The sequence below is a fragment of the Haemaphysalis longicornis genome, unplaced genomic scaffold (genome assembly GCF_048455015.1).
Source record: "Haemaphysalis longicornis isolate Haplotype H1 unplaced genomic scaffold, Haemaphysalis longicornis Haplotype H1 scaffold_1, whole genome shotgun sequence".
In the NCBI taxonomy this organism is placed as follows: domain Eukaryota; kingdom Metazoa; phylum Arthropoda; class Arachnida; order Ixodida; family Ixodidae; genus Haemaphysalis; species Haemaphysalis longicornis.
In genome coordinates, this window is record NW_027526203.1 from 250,302,664 (window position 1) to 250,318,503 (window position 15,840).

General features: G+C 45.7%; 1 protein-coding gene across 1 annotated transcript; it reads right to left on the minus strand.

Annotated features, from left to right (window-relative positions):
- Positions 1 to 801: 801 nt before the first annotated feature.
- Positions 802 to 15,610, minus strand: LOC144158557 (acyl-coenzyme A thioesterase 13-like). Its single transcript, XM_077689511.1, has 3 exons — positions 15,336 to 15,610; positions 3,473 to 3,663; positions 802 to 961 (listed from the first exon to the last, which is right to left on the minus strand). Exons 1-3 carry the CDS (start codon positions 15,405 to 15,407, stop codon positions 802 to 804), a joined length of 423 nt encoding a protein of 140 aa, XP_077545637.1. The 5' UTR covers positions 15,408 to 15,610.
- Positions 15,611 to 15,840: the final 230 nt, after the last annotated feature.

The window sequence follows — 15,840 nt, forward strand, 5'->3', positions numbered from 1 at the left end:
TAGCACGCGTGTGCAGGGTAGTGGGGCACTCAATCGCAATAGTGCCTACATTCTGATGGCATACTTTTCATGTATGTTAGTTTACACGGTGTACATGTAAACTAAACGGAATATTGTTCCCTCATCGCACACGAGTTCCTGTAGTGATCCTTTCTAATGTTATTTGATTACGTTAAGCAAGCCACCGTACTTTTCCCTTATTCCAAATTTTACAGTAGCCAGTTCTTTTGTTTGCAGCTTACCTCAATTCACAGAAACCTACCTGGCCACTTTCGTAAACCCACGCTCTCCCTTGCAGGGCGGTACTTTATCACATTCATACATCCCTGTACCCATCACCCATCTGCCCCACGTGTGGTATTCGCGCCACCATCCCCCACTCCATGTGGTGCTGCCCTTTGGACCCTTTCCCTTCAATTAACTTTGAGGAGCAGCGGGAGGGAGCGCTGGGTAGCTCTGACCAGGGAGTTCAAGCCTCACTTGTGGGCAGAGCTGCTACTGTAGCCGGCAGGCTTGCGCCGAAGGCCACCCCGCTCCTTTAACCTATTCTCACTCAATAAAAGTCTCTCTCTCTCTCTCTCTCTCTCTCTCTCTCTCTCTCTCTCTCTCTCTCTCTCTCTCTCTCTCTCTCTCTCTCTCTCTCTCTCTCTCTCTCTCTCTCTCTCTATCTATCTATCTATCTATCTATCTATCTATCTATCTATCTATCTATCTATCTATCTATCTATCTATCTATCTATCTATCTCTACAATACACAAATATTTTTATCTCGCTCGTATGCCACTGCAGTTGTGAAGCCTTTATTTTGGTATAATTAAGCCCGTTTGACACGCTTGAATGAGCAATCTGTTTGTCCCTTTCTCAAGAATGTCCATTTCGATGAATGTGGTGGTCCTCCCAGCGTGCACGACGCGGCCGTTTAACAGGATCGTGTCTCCGACTCTGGCCTGGCCGAGAAACCTGTAACATATAGTTTCACGATGGGCTGAGCAGCTGCATTGACAAGTCATCGAAATATGACAGTTTACAAGTTCACCTATCCCCGAGGGGATTAATTATCGGTGCACAAATTGCGGAAATAAACCACAGCGGGGATGCGCAAGCAAGCAAACCATAGGGAAAGCGATTAAACAAGCAGGGATGAGAGAGAAAGAGAGAGAGGAACGAAACATTCACTGAGCGGCAAAGGTATACGAATGGATCCTCAGTTCAGGAAGCCATGTGTTGACCGCGCCGTTGTAGCCCGGGTTACAAGGAGTGCTCGATCCTCCAGGCGACCGCTAGACAACAGTATCTCTCATTGCTCAGTGGAAAGGTCATTTGGAATTGGTGGTAGGTCGTTTTTTTTTTTTTTTGCGGTCCACAATGACACGGTGGAGCTTGCCTAATTGATCACAGAATTTTATTCGGGTGCGTACTGTGTCGGGAACAATAAATTCATTCTTACGGGGTGTACGAAAGTGCCTGTTTGAATTTGTCGCAGCCTAACTTCTTCACTTTTGCTAAGTAATGTGTGAGGGCTTGACATGGTACTGGAAGCCTTTATATTCATTCTTCGCCAGTACCACTCGTTGGTCTGCTCTTACATGTTGGTGCGAAGCAGGTCCCTTTTAAAGACGACTACCTTTGTTGTGCTACTTAAACATGAACATTTTGATTTGTCTGTCGGTCTCTCTGCCCCTCGTTTCAGTCATCCTGCCAAAGTTGCGAGAATTCTCGAAAGAGAAGTTGACATAAGCAAAACCTTTCCGATCCACTGAATCTGGCAACAGTCCTTATAGTACTTGTCAACATTGTTCAGCAAAAAAAAAAAAGCATTGGGCTGTTTGAGGCAGAACATCAATGCCCAAACTGGTATTCGCAATCCTATTTTAATTGAAAAGAAATGTGTGCTTGATTTTTGTGACAGCAAATAAAAAATACGCGTTGAAAATATTTTGACCCCAAAAAAAACGCAAGCTTGGACCTTGTGGCAATGTCACACGTACAACAGCAACAAAAGCTTCGAGTAGATTGCGCGAACAGTGGGAAGTGGGAAAATTGAATAGACTTTAGCAAATTTCTCTGTGTTGACTGTGGTGGGATCGAAAGGGAGGGTAATAGCATGAGAGGTGGGCGGGGAAGAGAGGACAAGCATTTGCGTGGCAGATTCAGCAGAAGAATATCGTATTTCGATGACATTTGCAGCTAAGTGAGCAGATACGCGGCCAGTCCCCCCCCCCCTTTCCCCAGATGATCTGCATGGTTGTTTTGTGGTTAGTTACATCACAGATGACATCCAGTGATGCCGTCGATCAGTGTTTGAAAATATCTTGTCTGATAACTGTGTGCGTGGTCGTATAATTGGGTGTGGGGCTGTGGAACTTTTTTTGTTCATTCTTAGACAGTATGCAGCCCGATTTTTTTTAGCAATGGTCGGTGTTTTTGCCGTTTGTGATTCCTGTTGGGGACCAGTTGCACAAACTATGATAATTTATTCTGCCATTTCTTGGACGCCATTTGCCACGAAACTTGCGAGTTCAGTGTATGTATCTTATTCTTCTAGACAAAGAGCTGTGCCCGAAGTGTTGGGATACCCGCCTGCAACCCGTGATCCCTGAGATTGGTGGCCAGTGCTGAGAAGTATGCGTTATTCTGCGAATATGTGCTAAAGAACGTGGGCACTCACTCACATGCACGAAAATATTACGTTGGGTATGGTACTGACATTGAATGACTAGACTTTGTTTAAAATACTTTGCTGCAGAAAAGAAAACTACTTAACACATCAGTTCTGGTGCATCGGTGGTAAGGGGCACCTGGTTCCCGCTTGACTGCTTGCCTTGAGCTTCGCTTCCCCACCGAAGGGCAATATTTGGTACGGAAGAACTAACTACTAGTAAATATAAAAATGCACGTTCACCATATAAATTAAGGCCTAATGTACCAGATGGTTTACTGAAATTCGTGACAGTAGGCAAAAAGAGCGTATCACCCCTCATATAACGACACGCTACCGAATATTGTAATCACGTATGGCTTTTGTTAATATACGGACTTCTTTGCGACTTGAATAAACGAGGCAGGATACGAAGATTGCCAATGGGACGGCAGCAAGCGCCTGCCTGCCACTAATCCGGCGGCATGCACAACACTCACACAGTCAAGGACCAGTGTTTCCTTATTTCACTATATCAAAATCAGACCTTTTCGGTCACACACTCACTTCCTTCTTTTTGTCAAGCACGCAAAATCTTCTATTGTCAGAAATCTAGTTCGAAAGCAGCGATGTTAAGTGCTGCGTTTCCAGCCATGCTGGAAACGCAGCATGGCTGCATTACATTGAACTAAACTTGTTATCCTGGCAATCATGACAAGCATAAGAGAAGAAGATATCATGGCTGGGTAAGGCTGCGCGAAGACGAAAGAAACATTAACTTTTTCCGTATTAGGATCAATTTCACTTGGGTGCACTCAAAAGACGGTATTTACCGGCCGTTGATCACAAGGCTGACAAAGGGCGTGTCGCTGTCGTACACAGTGCAAACTGTCGCCCACATGTACAGGTCTATGAGGGCGAAGGCCATGCCAGTGTGCAGTGTCCCGTCCATGCCACAGTGCTCCTTGTCTAACTTTAGCTCGAACTGCATGGCTCCTTCTTTGGGGCAGGAAACAGGAATGACCTGAGCACAATACATCAATGCCTCAGATGCTACGCACTCATAATAAGCCCGCGAGACAAACGGAAATAGGTGCGGACACGGATAATGTTACTGGAAGTACAGTAGCCGACCGATTTTTTGGACCTGGAGGGGAACGAAAAATAGTCCGAATAAAAGATCAGACCCAAAAATCCGCGAGTCATTACTCCTATGGGACTACTGGCGGTTCCTCGGGAAAGTCCGGAATATCCAGCAAGTCCGCATTTTCGGAGTCCAAAAAAACGTTCGGCTACTGTAATACGATACAAAATAGCATATGAAAAACATCAAAACGACGTGGCACGAATGTCAGCGCACAGCACACGGGGATTTCCAACTATTCGCCTCCTTTTACAATTACTTTCTCATCTCCCGCCTTCGTGGTTAAACCCACAATTCCCACCCTTTCCTCTGAACCGCATGCATGCCACACACCATCCTCCGCCATCCCGCCACCGCGGCACTCCTTTTTGCGCGAGACCTGTGACAGCTCTACACAAGGAGACATGTGAGAATGCGGGCCTTGATGTTTTTAATTCCCAGTTAAAATATATCTACTATGCAAAATGCTCTGAAACAAAACTTTGTTTTTAACACAACTGTTTCAGTATATTGCATTCATTACCCAGCATAATTACCCGCGGAGAGGTTTTATTATACATACAGGAGGATTTGTTGAAGGAGAACTAAAAAATCTAACTGCTTTAATGAATTTTTACCTGTGTGTTTTCTCCTCGTACATGTCTTGCCGTCCGATCTGGTGCAGCAGGAAGGGACATTGATGCCTTGGACGAAATGTGAGTAGATGTGCACGGAATACCGGTACTTTCCCAAGAATTGAATAAATATAAGGCTACAAGCACTGATTGCCTATCGAGCAAGGTGCTAAAGTTATGTGCATGGTCTGTTTCGCCTTAACTGGCTCTAACGATTACGAAATCGTTGTTCCCATGTTCCCTTCCTGCTGACTGAAAGATGGCGCGCCTTGTCCCGCTTACAAATCGGAACCCCACGACTCGTTGGTTATCCATAGGCTAATATCCATGAATTGTGTTGTTTCTAAAACCTCAGGACACATATTTCACGGAAACATAATTAAACGCTTGTATTCGCATTCAGTGCTCAAGTAAAATTAGCTCGGCTTTCGGCAGGGTGTGTCTTACGTAACTCCATTAACCAAATTTCTTCATGAAGTGAGTGTAACTGTGAATAGCTCCTTTGTTACAGATTGTATGTTTATAGGCAAAAAAGGCCTTCGAGTTGGTCTAGGATGTGCTACGATTTGAATTGAAACAAACTAGTTGTTAAAGAATATTTAAGTTTACTCTCAATTTTTAACCACAAAGGAAGCACCGTCGAATGTCGGTGTCATGTAAGGTGCCCCACAGGGGCCTGTCCTTGAGCCTCTGCTCTTCCTTATTTATATAGATATGTATTTGTAAATATCGGCTTCGCCACGCGTTTATTCACAGGCGTAGCATACCGGTAGTATACCGAGAAGGTAAAGGTGTAAAAAAAACCCAATAGTTACAACCTGATTTACAGAACGTACAGCTGTGGTGTGAGAAGTAGCCCGTGGCATCAAACTTGAAAAAAAAAACATCTGTTTTTCGAAGAAAATATCTGTCTTGGACAGTGCTTACGCTATTGACATGTACACGTTGTGAGCTGATAGTGAGTTTGAAGTATCTAAGTATCTAGGTGTGTTCCTTTCTGGCATCACACTGTTCTGGCATTTATATGAGATTTTATAACTTAAAGTCTTGCCGTATTCTGGCTTTCTTATGCAATAACACCATCCCCATAGTTCTCGAGAGTTATTGCATAAACCGTATGATAGATCAATTATAAACTGTTCCTGCACTGTGTGTGATCCATTGACAACACATGATAAAACTAAATTAGAAATATCCCAGAACCCAGCTTGTTATTTATTTATTTATTTATTTATTTATTTACATCGCATTTCTGGCATTACCGTGGAGGAGTACACACACAAGAAATACAAAACGAGAACAAAAAAAGTGGTTAAAGGGGTCCTGAAATGCCTTCCGCCGATGCATGGATGTACATGTAACCAAATAAAGCAATGTATTAGCAATCTCCTCCCGCAAGAATTTTGTTAAAGCGATGAGTATTAGCTGAGAAATCGTAAATCAAAAACCGCGAATTATCGTCGCGCCGTATTTCCTCCTCCTTTCAACTGTTTCTTCGCTGTTGGCCTCCCCTCCCATGATGCTCCGCTCCTCAGCGGTGACGTACTTCCGCTATTGCGCTCCCACAGACTGCCGTCTGCTACGGGCCAGCTCTTTCGGCTTTTTCATCTCTGTAGACACCATGGACACAGGCTGGAAAAGCGAACGAATGACCTGGCCGCATGTGTGCGGCCTGGCCTTGCCCTTTCGCGGTGTACGTAGCTGCAGGGCTGCAGTTGGTATCGGCGGCGAACTCGCAGCCGCGTGGGGAGAATCGTGCGCTCGTTCCCTTTGGTGCACCGCGCACTGTTTATCCAAAAAGCGCGGTCTCAGATGTGGCCCCGCTGGTGCCGGGTGTTATTTTGCGGTGGTTGTAATTCCTACTACCGGCGGCATGTGAAAAAAGACATTTTCAACCGACACAGAACCCGTGCACAAAACGCGCCGGATCGGATCGCTTTATCAGCGGCGATGAACGTGAAGGCGAAGAGCAAACCAACGCTGCACTCGATCAGCGAGAACCCGTGTTCTGACAAGCTGCACCCATGTGTTGCATTCAACACTGACGGGAAAGCGTTTGTTTGCACTTGTTTGGATAGTCGTAAAATGTCCAAACACTCCGGCACTCCGCTAGCAGATCAGCCGGCGAGACATTTCGGAAAACATTTGACAGATGGCGCCGTATGCATTAGTGTGTCGCTACGCAAAACTGATGAGACGCTCTACTAAAACTCCCATCGCGGTGTCACGTAGCGGGACGCAAAAATTTAGCGTTTAGCGTATGCAAAGGCCACAAACGCTGTACTAAAACTCTATTAGCAGCAAAATAGCGTGCGTATGTGAAACCGCTTGCGTTTACAAAGCTGCACGCCGAGCGCGTACGTTTCAAACCTAGTGACATCGTTTAAATACACTGGCAAGCACAGTGTAACGTAGTCAGATATCAACCGTATGCTCAGGCGACAAGCAAGAGCTTGTTTTATGTGGGGCTGAGATTGCGCATAAAGGCACGTTCGCACTTGCGACGAAAGCGAGTGAGAGCGGCAGGAATTCCGTCGCTTTGTCGCGCGACGATCGTTTTTGTCGAATGGTCGGGACAAATTTTGGTTGCGCGACAGAATTCCCGTCGCTTTCGCTCGCTTTCGTCGCAAGCGGGAATGGAAAGTTCTGCCGCTGCCGTCTGCTACGCAGCTCGGAGGTAACCGCGCGATCTGCTCGGGCCGGATGAACGCGCACACTCCCGCACGGCAGCGCCCCAAGCGGCAGACGGCCGCGTACATCGCTCCCGGCGCCCGCCTGGACCCCGCCCTCGGCACACTAGCCTGTATATTTCAGGCACTATACGCCTCGAGCGCGGCCTGTAGGGGCGCCACTGAAATCCCCCTAGCGGCCCGTTTCGAAAGCAGGCGCGGGAGTCCCCGGCCCGCTCCCCCCTGTCGCCGTTGCTTTTGGGGCTCGTTCAAGACATCGATTTACCGTTTGTCCGCGTTCGAAATACCGAATAACGTGGAGCAGGCACTCTGTTTGCAAGCCTGGTGTGTTCACGAGAGTATAAACGTTTATGACGCGATCTTAGAAAGATCTATATGAGCGCCGGGCGTGTGTCACAGGCCGGCGTCCCGAAGCCAGCATTTGCATGCAGCTGATTGCAATTCCGCTGCCCTGAAATTTAGTGGCAGTGTCTCCGTAAGCAGTGTTTCCTCCGATGGTCATGTTGCGGCCATACACACTATGATGTAAATCGACTTTGTGCACTACAAAATCCAGCGGAGCACTCGGGTATATACCTGACAGCACGCAAGTTACGCCTGCCAATATCACATATCAGATATTGGTCAGTACCCTGAACAAGCCAATGCGGCGTAAATTTCGCAAACATTGTACCAAAGAAGTACGATGGATAATGCAAAATTACACTCCGGGGTCAGCACACGACGGCAAATTTAACGCTGGGTCGTACGTAGGTGAGCGCTCGCTAAGAATTCATCTGTTACATTTATCCTCCACGAGAAGCGCGAAGATGGGCTTATAGAGTAATCCGCGTCCGCGACCAAACTCTTCTTCGAAACATCGTCGTATGACACTGGGAGACTGCAGAATCTAGCATAAACCGAAATCAGAGACCCTTATCAGATACGACACTCTTCCAACGAGCCCGTGTGTACGAGATTTCGGCGCACGTTAAGGATCTCCAGGTGGTCAAAATTAATCCGGAGCCGTCCACTACGGCGTGCCTCATCGTCTCCGTTGCGTCGGCGCGTTAAACCCTGCAATCAATCAACCAACTCTTTCAACGACACCTCGTATTTCTTGTGAACTGCTTACCTTATATTCTTCAAAAAATGCGTCCGCCGAATGATCAGCCGTTCGTTGAAGGCGAAAAACAAACGAAAAGTGAACACGCAGTTGTGTGTGTGATTAATAAAACGTTCATTTGTTGATTTACGCTCCGCATTTGTAAACAACGACAGTTGAGCGTCCTCCTCCTCACCCCCCCCCCCCCCCCATGTCTAGCGAAATATCAGTGCATTTCGCATCTAGTTGGTCTGGTGAATACTACCTTGCTCAAACAAACGTCTTTAGCATTTCAGAAGCTGCACTCGGGTTTTTTTTTTATTCCCGTACGACTATTCTATTTATTGCTCCTGACTTGCAAACCATTCATTTTCCCGTGGTCATTAACATATACCTTGGTTCTTACCATAAGGCATGCATGAGTGGGCACGTATCTGACAATGCACAGCCTTTGAGTGTACTTAACATTTTCGCGTGGCTTATATTCCCATAAAAGGTACAAGTTTTTGTACGCTGTTGGGTTATCACATCCCCGAAACATATTTTTCTACGACGTACATATTCGAAGCAAAGCCGCATTTGTTGTCTGCGCTGCAAAACGAACCAACCTCTTACAGTGCCAATATCAGGTCTAAATGAGGTGACAATAAATAGAATTCACTTGTGCTGACGTGTTCGAAGGTGACAGCGGTGATATGCCGCTGCCGTCGCCGACGCCCGCAAGAGCGGCCAAGAAGCGCGCAGAACCGCCTCCCCGGGTAGCTCTTGTTGGCGTTCGAGCGCTCTACCAAGACGCCGCTGTTTTTTTTTAAGCGCCCCACACGTGCAGTTAGCTTACAGACGTCACCTTAACAAGTTGTTTAGTGCGCGGAAAGGCAAAGAGAAGCGAAAGAGAACCAAAACACTGCATGACCACCTATCAGCCACGCAGCGCTAATCCCGCAAACGCCGCGGAGAAGTGGCGGCAGGCGGCGCAGCGATCGCGAATCTCGATTCGTATAATGGAGGAAAGATTTTTTGCTTCCGATGAACCTAGTTCTTTGCCCCTGTGTTTTTAAATACGTGAAGTGGTTAGCACGTCGTCCTCACGCAGCTCTGTATCGTCGTAGCGTCGCTGATTGTCCGAACGAAGCTTGCAGCTAAGCCAATGCAGCGACCGAAGCTGTGTGTGTGTGTGTGTGCATCGCCTCCTGTGTGTTGTGGACGCGTTCGTTTCGCGATGAAATGCGACATTGTACTTCTGCGGGTGGATAGTGCTTCCCATGGTCTGGATTATCTTTCTCGAACGACGTACCACTCAACCTCGCATGGGGTATGTGCAGTGTGCCTGGCTAAAAGCCTTCTCGCTTGCGCGCCAGAGTTGTGACTTGCTGCTCGTCCCCGCAAACCGCGTGTGAGGTGAGTGCCGTATTTACGACGGGCAGGAGGAGGCAACTCATCGTCTGTCAATCGCGGTTCAGACTTGCAACGCATGTTGTGACGTTGCGTTCGTTCGAAACGCATCTCTGGATTGTTTTGAAGTTGAATAAAATGTACGCGTCAAACCCGGGCATTCGGCTCAGGGCGTTCTCTGCGATTGCACCAAAGAAGTGCCACGGGACTTTCTTTATGGTACGTACTCACGTAAGATAAAATCCACGTCGTGTTATGGCCGTGTTGCATTCAATACAAACGGTTAAGCGTTTGTTTACACTTGTTTCGTTTGTCGTAAAATGTCAAAGCACTCCGGCACTCCGCTGGCACATCAGCCGGCGAGCCGACGCTGAGCAGACGACTCATCTCTTTGCCGGAAGTGCGTGAAAAAGCCGCCCAATAGCAGGATGTCTAGCTCATGACGAACATCTGGGAATCGATGATGTAGACATGTGAAGATGGCGGCGTCCAAAAACACGAAGGAAAGGGTGAGAAAAAAGCGACAAACTTTGCAACAAAAGTGTGAGCTTTCCGCTGCGCGTAAAAGAGTAATACTTGGCACAGGTGACGTTGGCGACCCAATCTAGCGATTGCGCTAGTTCATTTAGTGTGCTCAAAATGCCTTTCAGGGCCCCTTTAAAACTGTACAATCTTCACTATACATGAGTGCACACATTTTCACATTGCGTATATAAACACTTCCTTGCCAACAATACTCCCACAGGCAGCAGGTAGGGCGTTCTGTTCCCGAACATTTTTGGAAAAAAGAAAATTTAAATAAATCGGTTTTGCTCCTATATTCACGTATTCTGTTTTTGTGGTCGAGCCGTTGCGACATCTATTGTGGTAAAAGCAATTAGTCACGAAGCATCTTAAATTGGCTGCAGTTGATATGATAAAATAATTTTAGCCGCTTTTTTCCACTTCTCAGCTGCAGCGCTTCCCACCCTTCAGGGATTGTTTTAACCTCGTCAAGCTTGGACGTCATCCGTAATTTCCAGAAACATTCATCTTTTCTAGACACATTCGTCATTTCATCTTTTCAAGTTATTCACGTCATATTAGCGTCTCGGTTCTCAAACTTCGCTCAACTTTACCTATCCTATCACATCGGCGTAAACTATCACGTTTATCATTGTTTCATAAACTGTACCGTCACTGTTCACTTCATGTTGATTTCTTTTCTTCGCCACCGACCATCTTTCCCCGACGGGGCCATGCCTTAAAAGTGACACGTGTGAAATGCCACACTGCTTGATATTCACAATCATTCATACCTCTCACAATTGTTGATTGGAATGCCCTACCATCTCACATTGCAACTGTAACCGATCCGACCAAATTCCGAGAACTTTTACACACTTACTTTGTATGTTAACTTCACTAAAAAATTGGCCGCGTATCTGCTCCTTTCATTGCAAATGTCGTCAAAAGACGATAGTCTTTATCGACTTTTGCCAAGTAAATGCCTCCCTTCGCTTTCGCGCTCACCTCTCATGTTATTCCTCTTGCGTCGCGCCCCTCCCAAGGTAAAGACGCCAAAGGTTTGCTTAAATCATTTTAAATTTCCCGCGTTCCACTGCTCCAAACCGGGTGTCTCGATGCCAAAGTTGCCATACGGCGAAGACGCGCGTGAATCGAGGCGCCCTACTTCAACGTTTATAGAACCGCGTTTCCCTACTCCACGTGCATTGCAAGCAGAACGTGGAACCTATCTAGTGGAACCTTTCGTAACTGTTGCCGGTTGATTTCTTAAAATGGCGCCAGAAGCTATAGTGGTGCGGGCGACAGCAGGCGACGGCGGAGTGAATTCTTTTTCTGCAGTTGATGAAGTATTTAATTTCGCAAAAGTCAAGCATGTTTGATTTTTTTATAAAGGAACACTACAAATATCACTTCTGTATTGATTTGTTGTCTCATATTTGCGTAATGTCTTGTTCTTATTCAACAATGTTGACAAGTATGAACATTACACCGGACTTAGACGGAAAGATTTAGCTGTGTCTATATAAGACTATTGCGCAGGCATTGTTTTACTTTGGCTGGGTGGCTGAATCGAGTCACAGACAGACAGACGGACAGACCAAAATTTCTGGCTTTAAGTAGCCCAAGTAAGACTATCGTCTTTAAAAGTGCTTTCGTAGGTTTGTTTATGCGTCCTTTCCAGATTTTAAAGACGATAGTCTTTCTTTGGCTACTTAAACCCAGAAATTTTGGTCTGTCTGTATGTCTGTCTGTCTGTCTGTCCGTCTGTCTGTCTGTGACTCGATTCAGCCACCCGGCCAAAGTAAAATTGATTTTGCGCAATAGTCTTATATACTCACCGCCACATTTAAACGTCTAAGCCCGGTTTATATGTTCATATTTGTCAACTTTGTTGAAGAAGAACAAAACATTACGCAAATATAAGACAGGAAATTAGTACACAAGGGATATTTACAGTGTTCCTTTATTAAAAAATTCAGGGATGCTTAGTTTTTCGATAGCAAATGATATTCTACAGCTACTGCAGAAAACCGCCGCCTCCTGGCGGCATATGAAAAATCACGCGGCAACAGCAACGAAAGGTTCCACTAGCTAGGTTCCACGTTCTGCTTGGAACGCACGTGGAGCATGGCAACGCGGCTCTATAAACCTTCTAGTCGGCCGCCTCCATTCACGCGCGTCTCCGCCGTACTGCAGCGCTGGCATCGAGGAACCCGGCCTGTAGCAGTGGAACGCGGTAAATTCAAATCGCCTTGCGCAAACCTTTACTGTGTTTACCTTGGGATGAGCGCGACGGTACAGGAACAGCATGAGAGGTGAGCGGGAAAGCAAAGGGGGGCATTTCCTTGGCAAATGTCTACAAAGACTATCGTCTTTTGACGACATTTGCAAAGAAAGTAGCAGATACTCGGCCAATTTTTTTGTTTGTTTTCCTTCTTTGTTTCCTTTTTTGTCTTTTTTTGCCTCGCACCCGTTTGTATTTACTTGTTTGCCTATTAACATGCTGTTAGTCTTCTTGCATAGTGCGTTTTCAGTGTATCCCGCCCCCTTTGTAATACCCTCCGTGAGGGCCTTTATGGGTATTTTTAAATAAATAAATAAATAAATAAATAAATAAATAAATAAATAAATAAATAAACAAATAAATAAATAAATAAATAAATAAATAAATAAATAAATAAATAAATAAATAAATAAATAAAAGGCAATTGTTCGCTTAAAGGAGCCATGAAGAGAAAACACAAGTTTGGTTCATTCAAAAGATTGCCTCGTTAGAATCATACTGACACCACTTTTAACGTAAACTTCGCTCAAATAAGCTACATAATTAGGAAAAACGGGAATGGTCATGCGACAAACCAGCTCATTTCCCGCAACAGAACCTATGTCGTCACATGAGCTAAGCTCTGCGATTGGCGGAGGCTGGCAGAAGCAGACGCAAATTAGGTAGAACTTACAAACGAGACGAACGAGCGATTTGCGCTTAAATTTAGGGCACATTCTTTACAAAGCAATAAGAATGATGGGACAAACAGTGGAAGTTACGAAAGCACATGTAAACATAGAAGTACTGATGCGTTCTGCTGTTCGTACTGCGCACAGCATGCTTGGTGCTTTGCTGCACAGCACTACGGGGCTTGGGGTTGTCTCAGACGACACTGGACGATTGACGCAAGCAACGGTGTCTTACGTGACCCCATTTGTCGAGCGAGCACTGTTTCAGGGAACGAATATTTTCTCCCAGAACAAAAACAAGCCAGGTTTAAATGCGGGCAAAAACAAACCAAACGCCTGCCACGGTATGGTGGCGCCATCTAGGTTACGGAACGTAAAGAAACGCGGGAAGAAACCAACACCGCTGTACAGGGTGGAGACAACCGTTGAACGGTCCCGTGCCGCCGCAATTGGGCCAACGGGCTCAACGCGTTATTCTTTTCGTTTCCCACGAGATCTAGCAACGCGAAACAGACAATATGATTCAAACTTCTTCAGTAAACCGCGTTGCGGCGATAATTTTAGCGCGGTTTTGACACAATGACTTGCTTCGGCGGCGAGCGAGCAACCGAAAATGGCGGCGCCAGCGTATACGTGTCTCTACCCTGTACGGCGGATGCGTGAATGAAGGTACTCTAGGCTGCAGAGCGGTCGGTTCCAGTGATGTCACTTGGGACCACGAAAACGCACGATTGAGCGGGAAAATCAAAATTTTAACCTAAATTGTTTAATTTCTCAGTGAATAAAGCACCGTTTGTATCCGGACAAGCGCTGGGGGCACTATAAAACACGAAATCTTTCGAATAAAACCAACTTGCATTTTCTCTTCATGGCTCCTTTAAAGACGCCAGAATTCGTCCGCGTGTATACGCCAGTCTTGCATGAGAATTATTCTCAGAAAAATTCGCTCTGCGTTACGAATGAGACAATGAAGTCTCACGCACCGGCAACAGAAGCCCCGTGAAGTTTTTTGCAATAATGGCGACGCGTCAATTATGGCAACAGAAAATTATGTGGTTAGTAGTGGGAACATCCCCAGGTTTGAACCTCATGAAGCCGACATTAACTTCAAATTGAGCATAGTAATATGATGGGAGTTTAGATGAAATCCCAGAGTGCGACTTGGGAGTGAGTTATGTAAGGGGTTTTGACCTGCTCCTACGAATTTATTCGTTGCGTCTGGCCAGTATTGTATGTGATAATAAAGTTGGTTCGTGCAATATCAGTGCCAGAACTTTTACACGGGGATGCTTTATTAACCTCTAGCAATATTTATACCGTACAAAAAAATACATCTTAAAGAAACGCCCTCCGAGTAAAAACATTTTATCAACTTACCCACGACACTCTAAATGAATTCACCGATATCTCCTTCCCCGGACGTTTCTCTTGAGCTAAACGCTCGCTTCACAACGGAAAGGGGGATTTAACGCGCCTCAACAAATATTCGCTAAAGCAAACATAATGCTTGGGTACCTACGTCGCAACTTTGTTAAAGCTCTTCTTCTTTAAAATCCCCCCTCTACAAAACACTGGTTCGCTCTAAATTAGAATACGTTGGCCCTGTTTGGGATCCTGTACATAATACACTCAGTCGAAATGGTTCAAAACAAGTCTGTTCACTTTATTCTTTCTAACCGCACCGCCAGCATAACGGCAGTGAAATCTAACCTGAACCTCCCATCTTTAGCATTTCGCCGTCAAATTCTTCGATTGTGTCTTTTCCACAAAATACATCACCATCCCCATTTTCACAATAAACTTATAGCACCACCAGAATATATTTCGCCTCGTCTAGATCATCGCCACAAGGTCGGAGTACCATTATGCAGAACAAACGGCTGCTACATGTCATTCCTACCACGCACGAGCATCGAGTGGAATCACCTTCCCGCATCAAGTGCAACCATCCGTGATCACGAATCGTTTAAAAAACGCTATTAGCTAATATTGTATGAGTAGGAGCCGCATCACTGTAATAACATGCATATCAACTGCTGCTTGTTTGCATATTTTTTACGTGTAATAACCACTCCCCTCTGTAACACCTCCCAGTCCTGAGGGTACCAATAAAGGAATGAAATGAAATGAAATAGCCAGGGCCGGGAGCAAAATTTGTTAATGGAAAATTAGGTAGTCTACGCTACCTGTGTTTTCTATCTCGTGGTCTATCCTTTCCAAGACTCACAAGATAGTGCCTGGGCTGCTTTCTAAACGGTCGCTACAATACGCGCAGCCATCCAAAATAGCGCTAAATAAACACAGTCTTACCTTGTCCACAAATTCTTTGCTGTAAGGAAGCTTCTTCAGTATGTTGGCGATGAAGTGCTGTGTCCGCTGCATGTTTCAGGACTCTGAAATGGGCATCCCGCGTTAAAAATTTCCTACGGTATTCAAACGCAAGATTTATCCAACACAGTCACCAGCAGGTGTTAGTCGACATTGCTACGAGACCTTTGGACTGCAAGTGATGGCGACAATGAAGGAAGGATAAAACAAAAAGAAGGAAGTTTAGCCAATTGCACTGCTTTTCTCCAGAATGTACAAGTTGTAGATATGACGGCGGTGGAAACCTATCTATGTCACGAGCAAGGCAGGTTTCTACAGCAAGTTGAAACAGGTGGTGAGAAAAATATATCAAATGCTGCGTGGGGGTCATGTGATTGTCAGCGACAGCTGCTATGCGGTAATGGCGGAAAAAAACGCGAGGGCTCAGCGATGTTGTCTGAAAAATTGGGAGGATCTCCCGGCTGTGGGTCCGTGAACACTTACATGT

What these genes read in the sequence shown, in the direction of transcription:
- LOC144158557 (XM_077689511.1), bottom strand. Translation starts at nt 15,407, where the DNA reads ATGCAGCGGACACAGCACTTCATCGCCAACATACTGAAGAAGCTTCCT. An exon ending in GCAAAGAATTTGTGGACAAG is followed by an intron (nt 3,664 to 15,335) that starts GTAAGACTGTGT and finishes TATTGTGCTCAG; the next exon opens with GTCATTCCTGTTTCCTGCCC. An exon ending in AGCCTTGTGATCAACGGCCG is followed by an intron (nt 962 to 3,472) that starts GTAAATACCGTC and finishes TATATGTTACAG; the next exon opens with GTTTCTCGGCCAGGCCAGAG.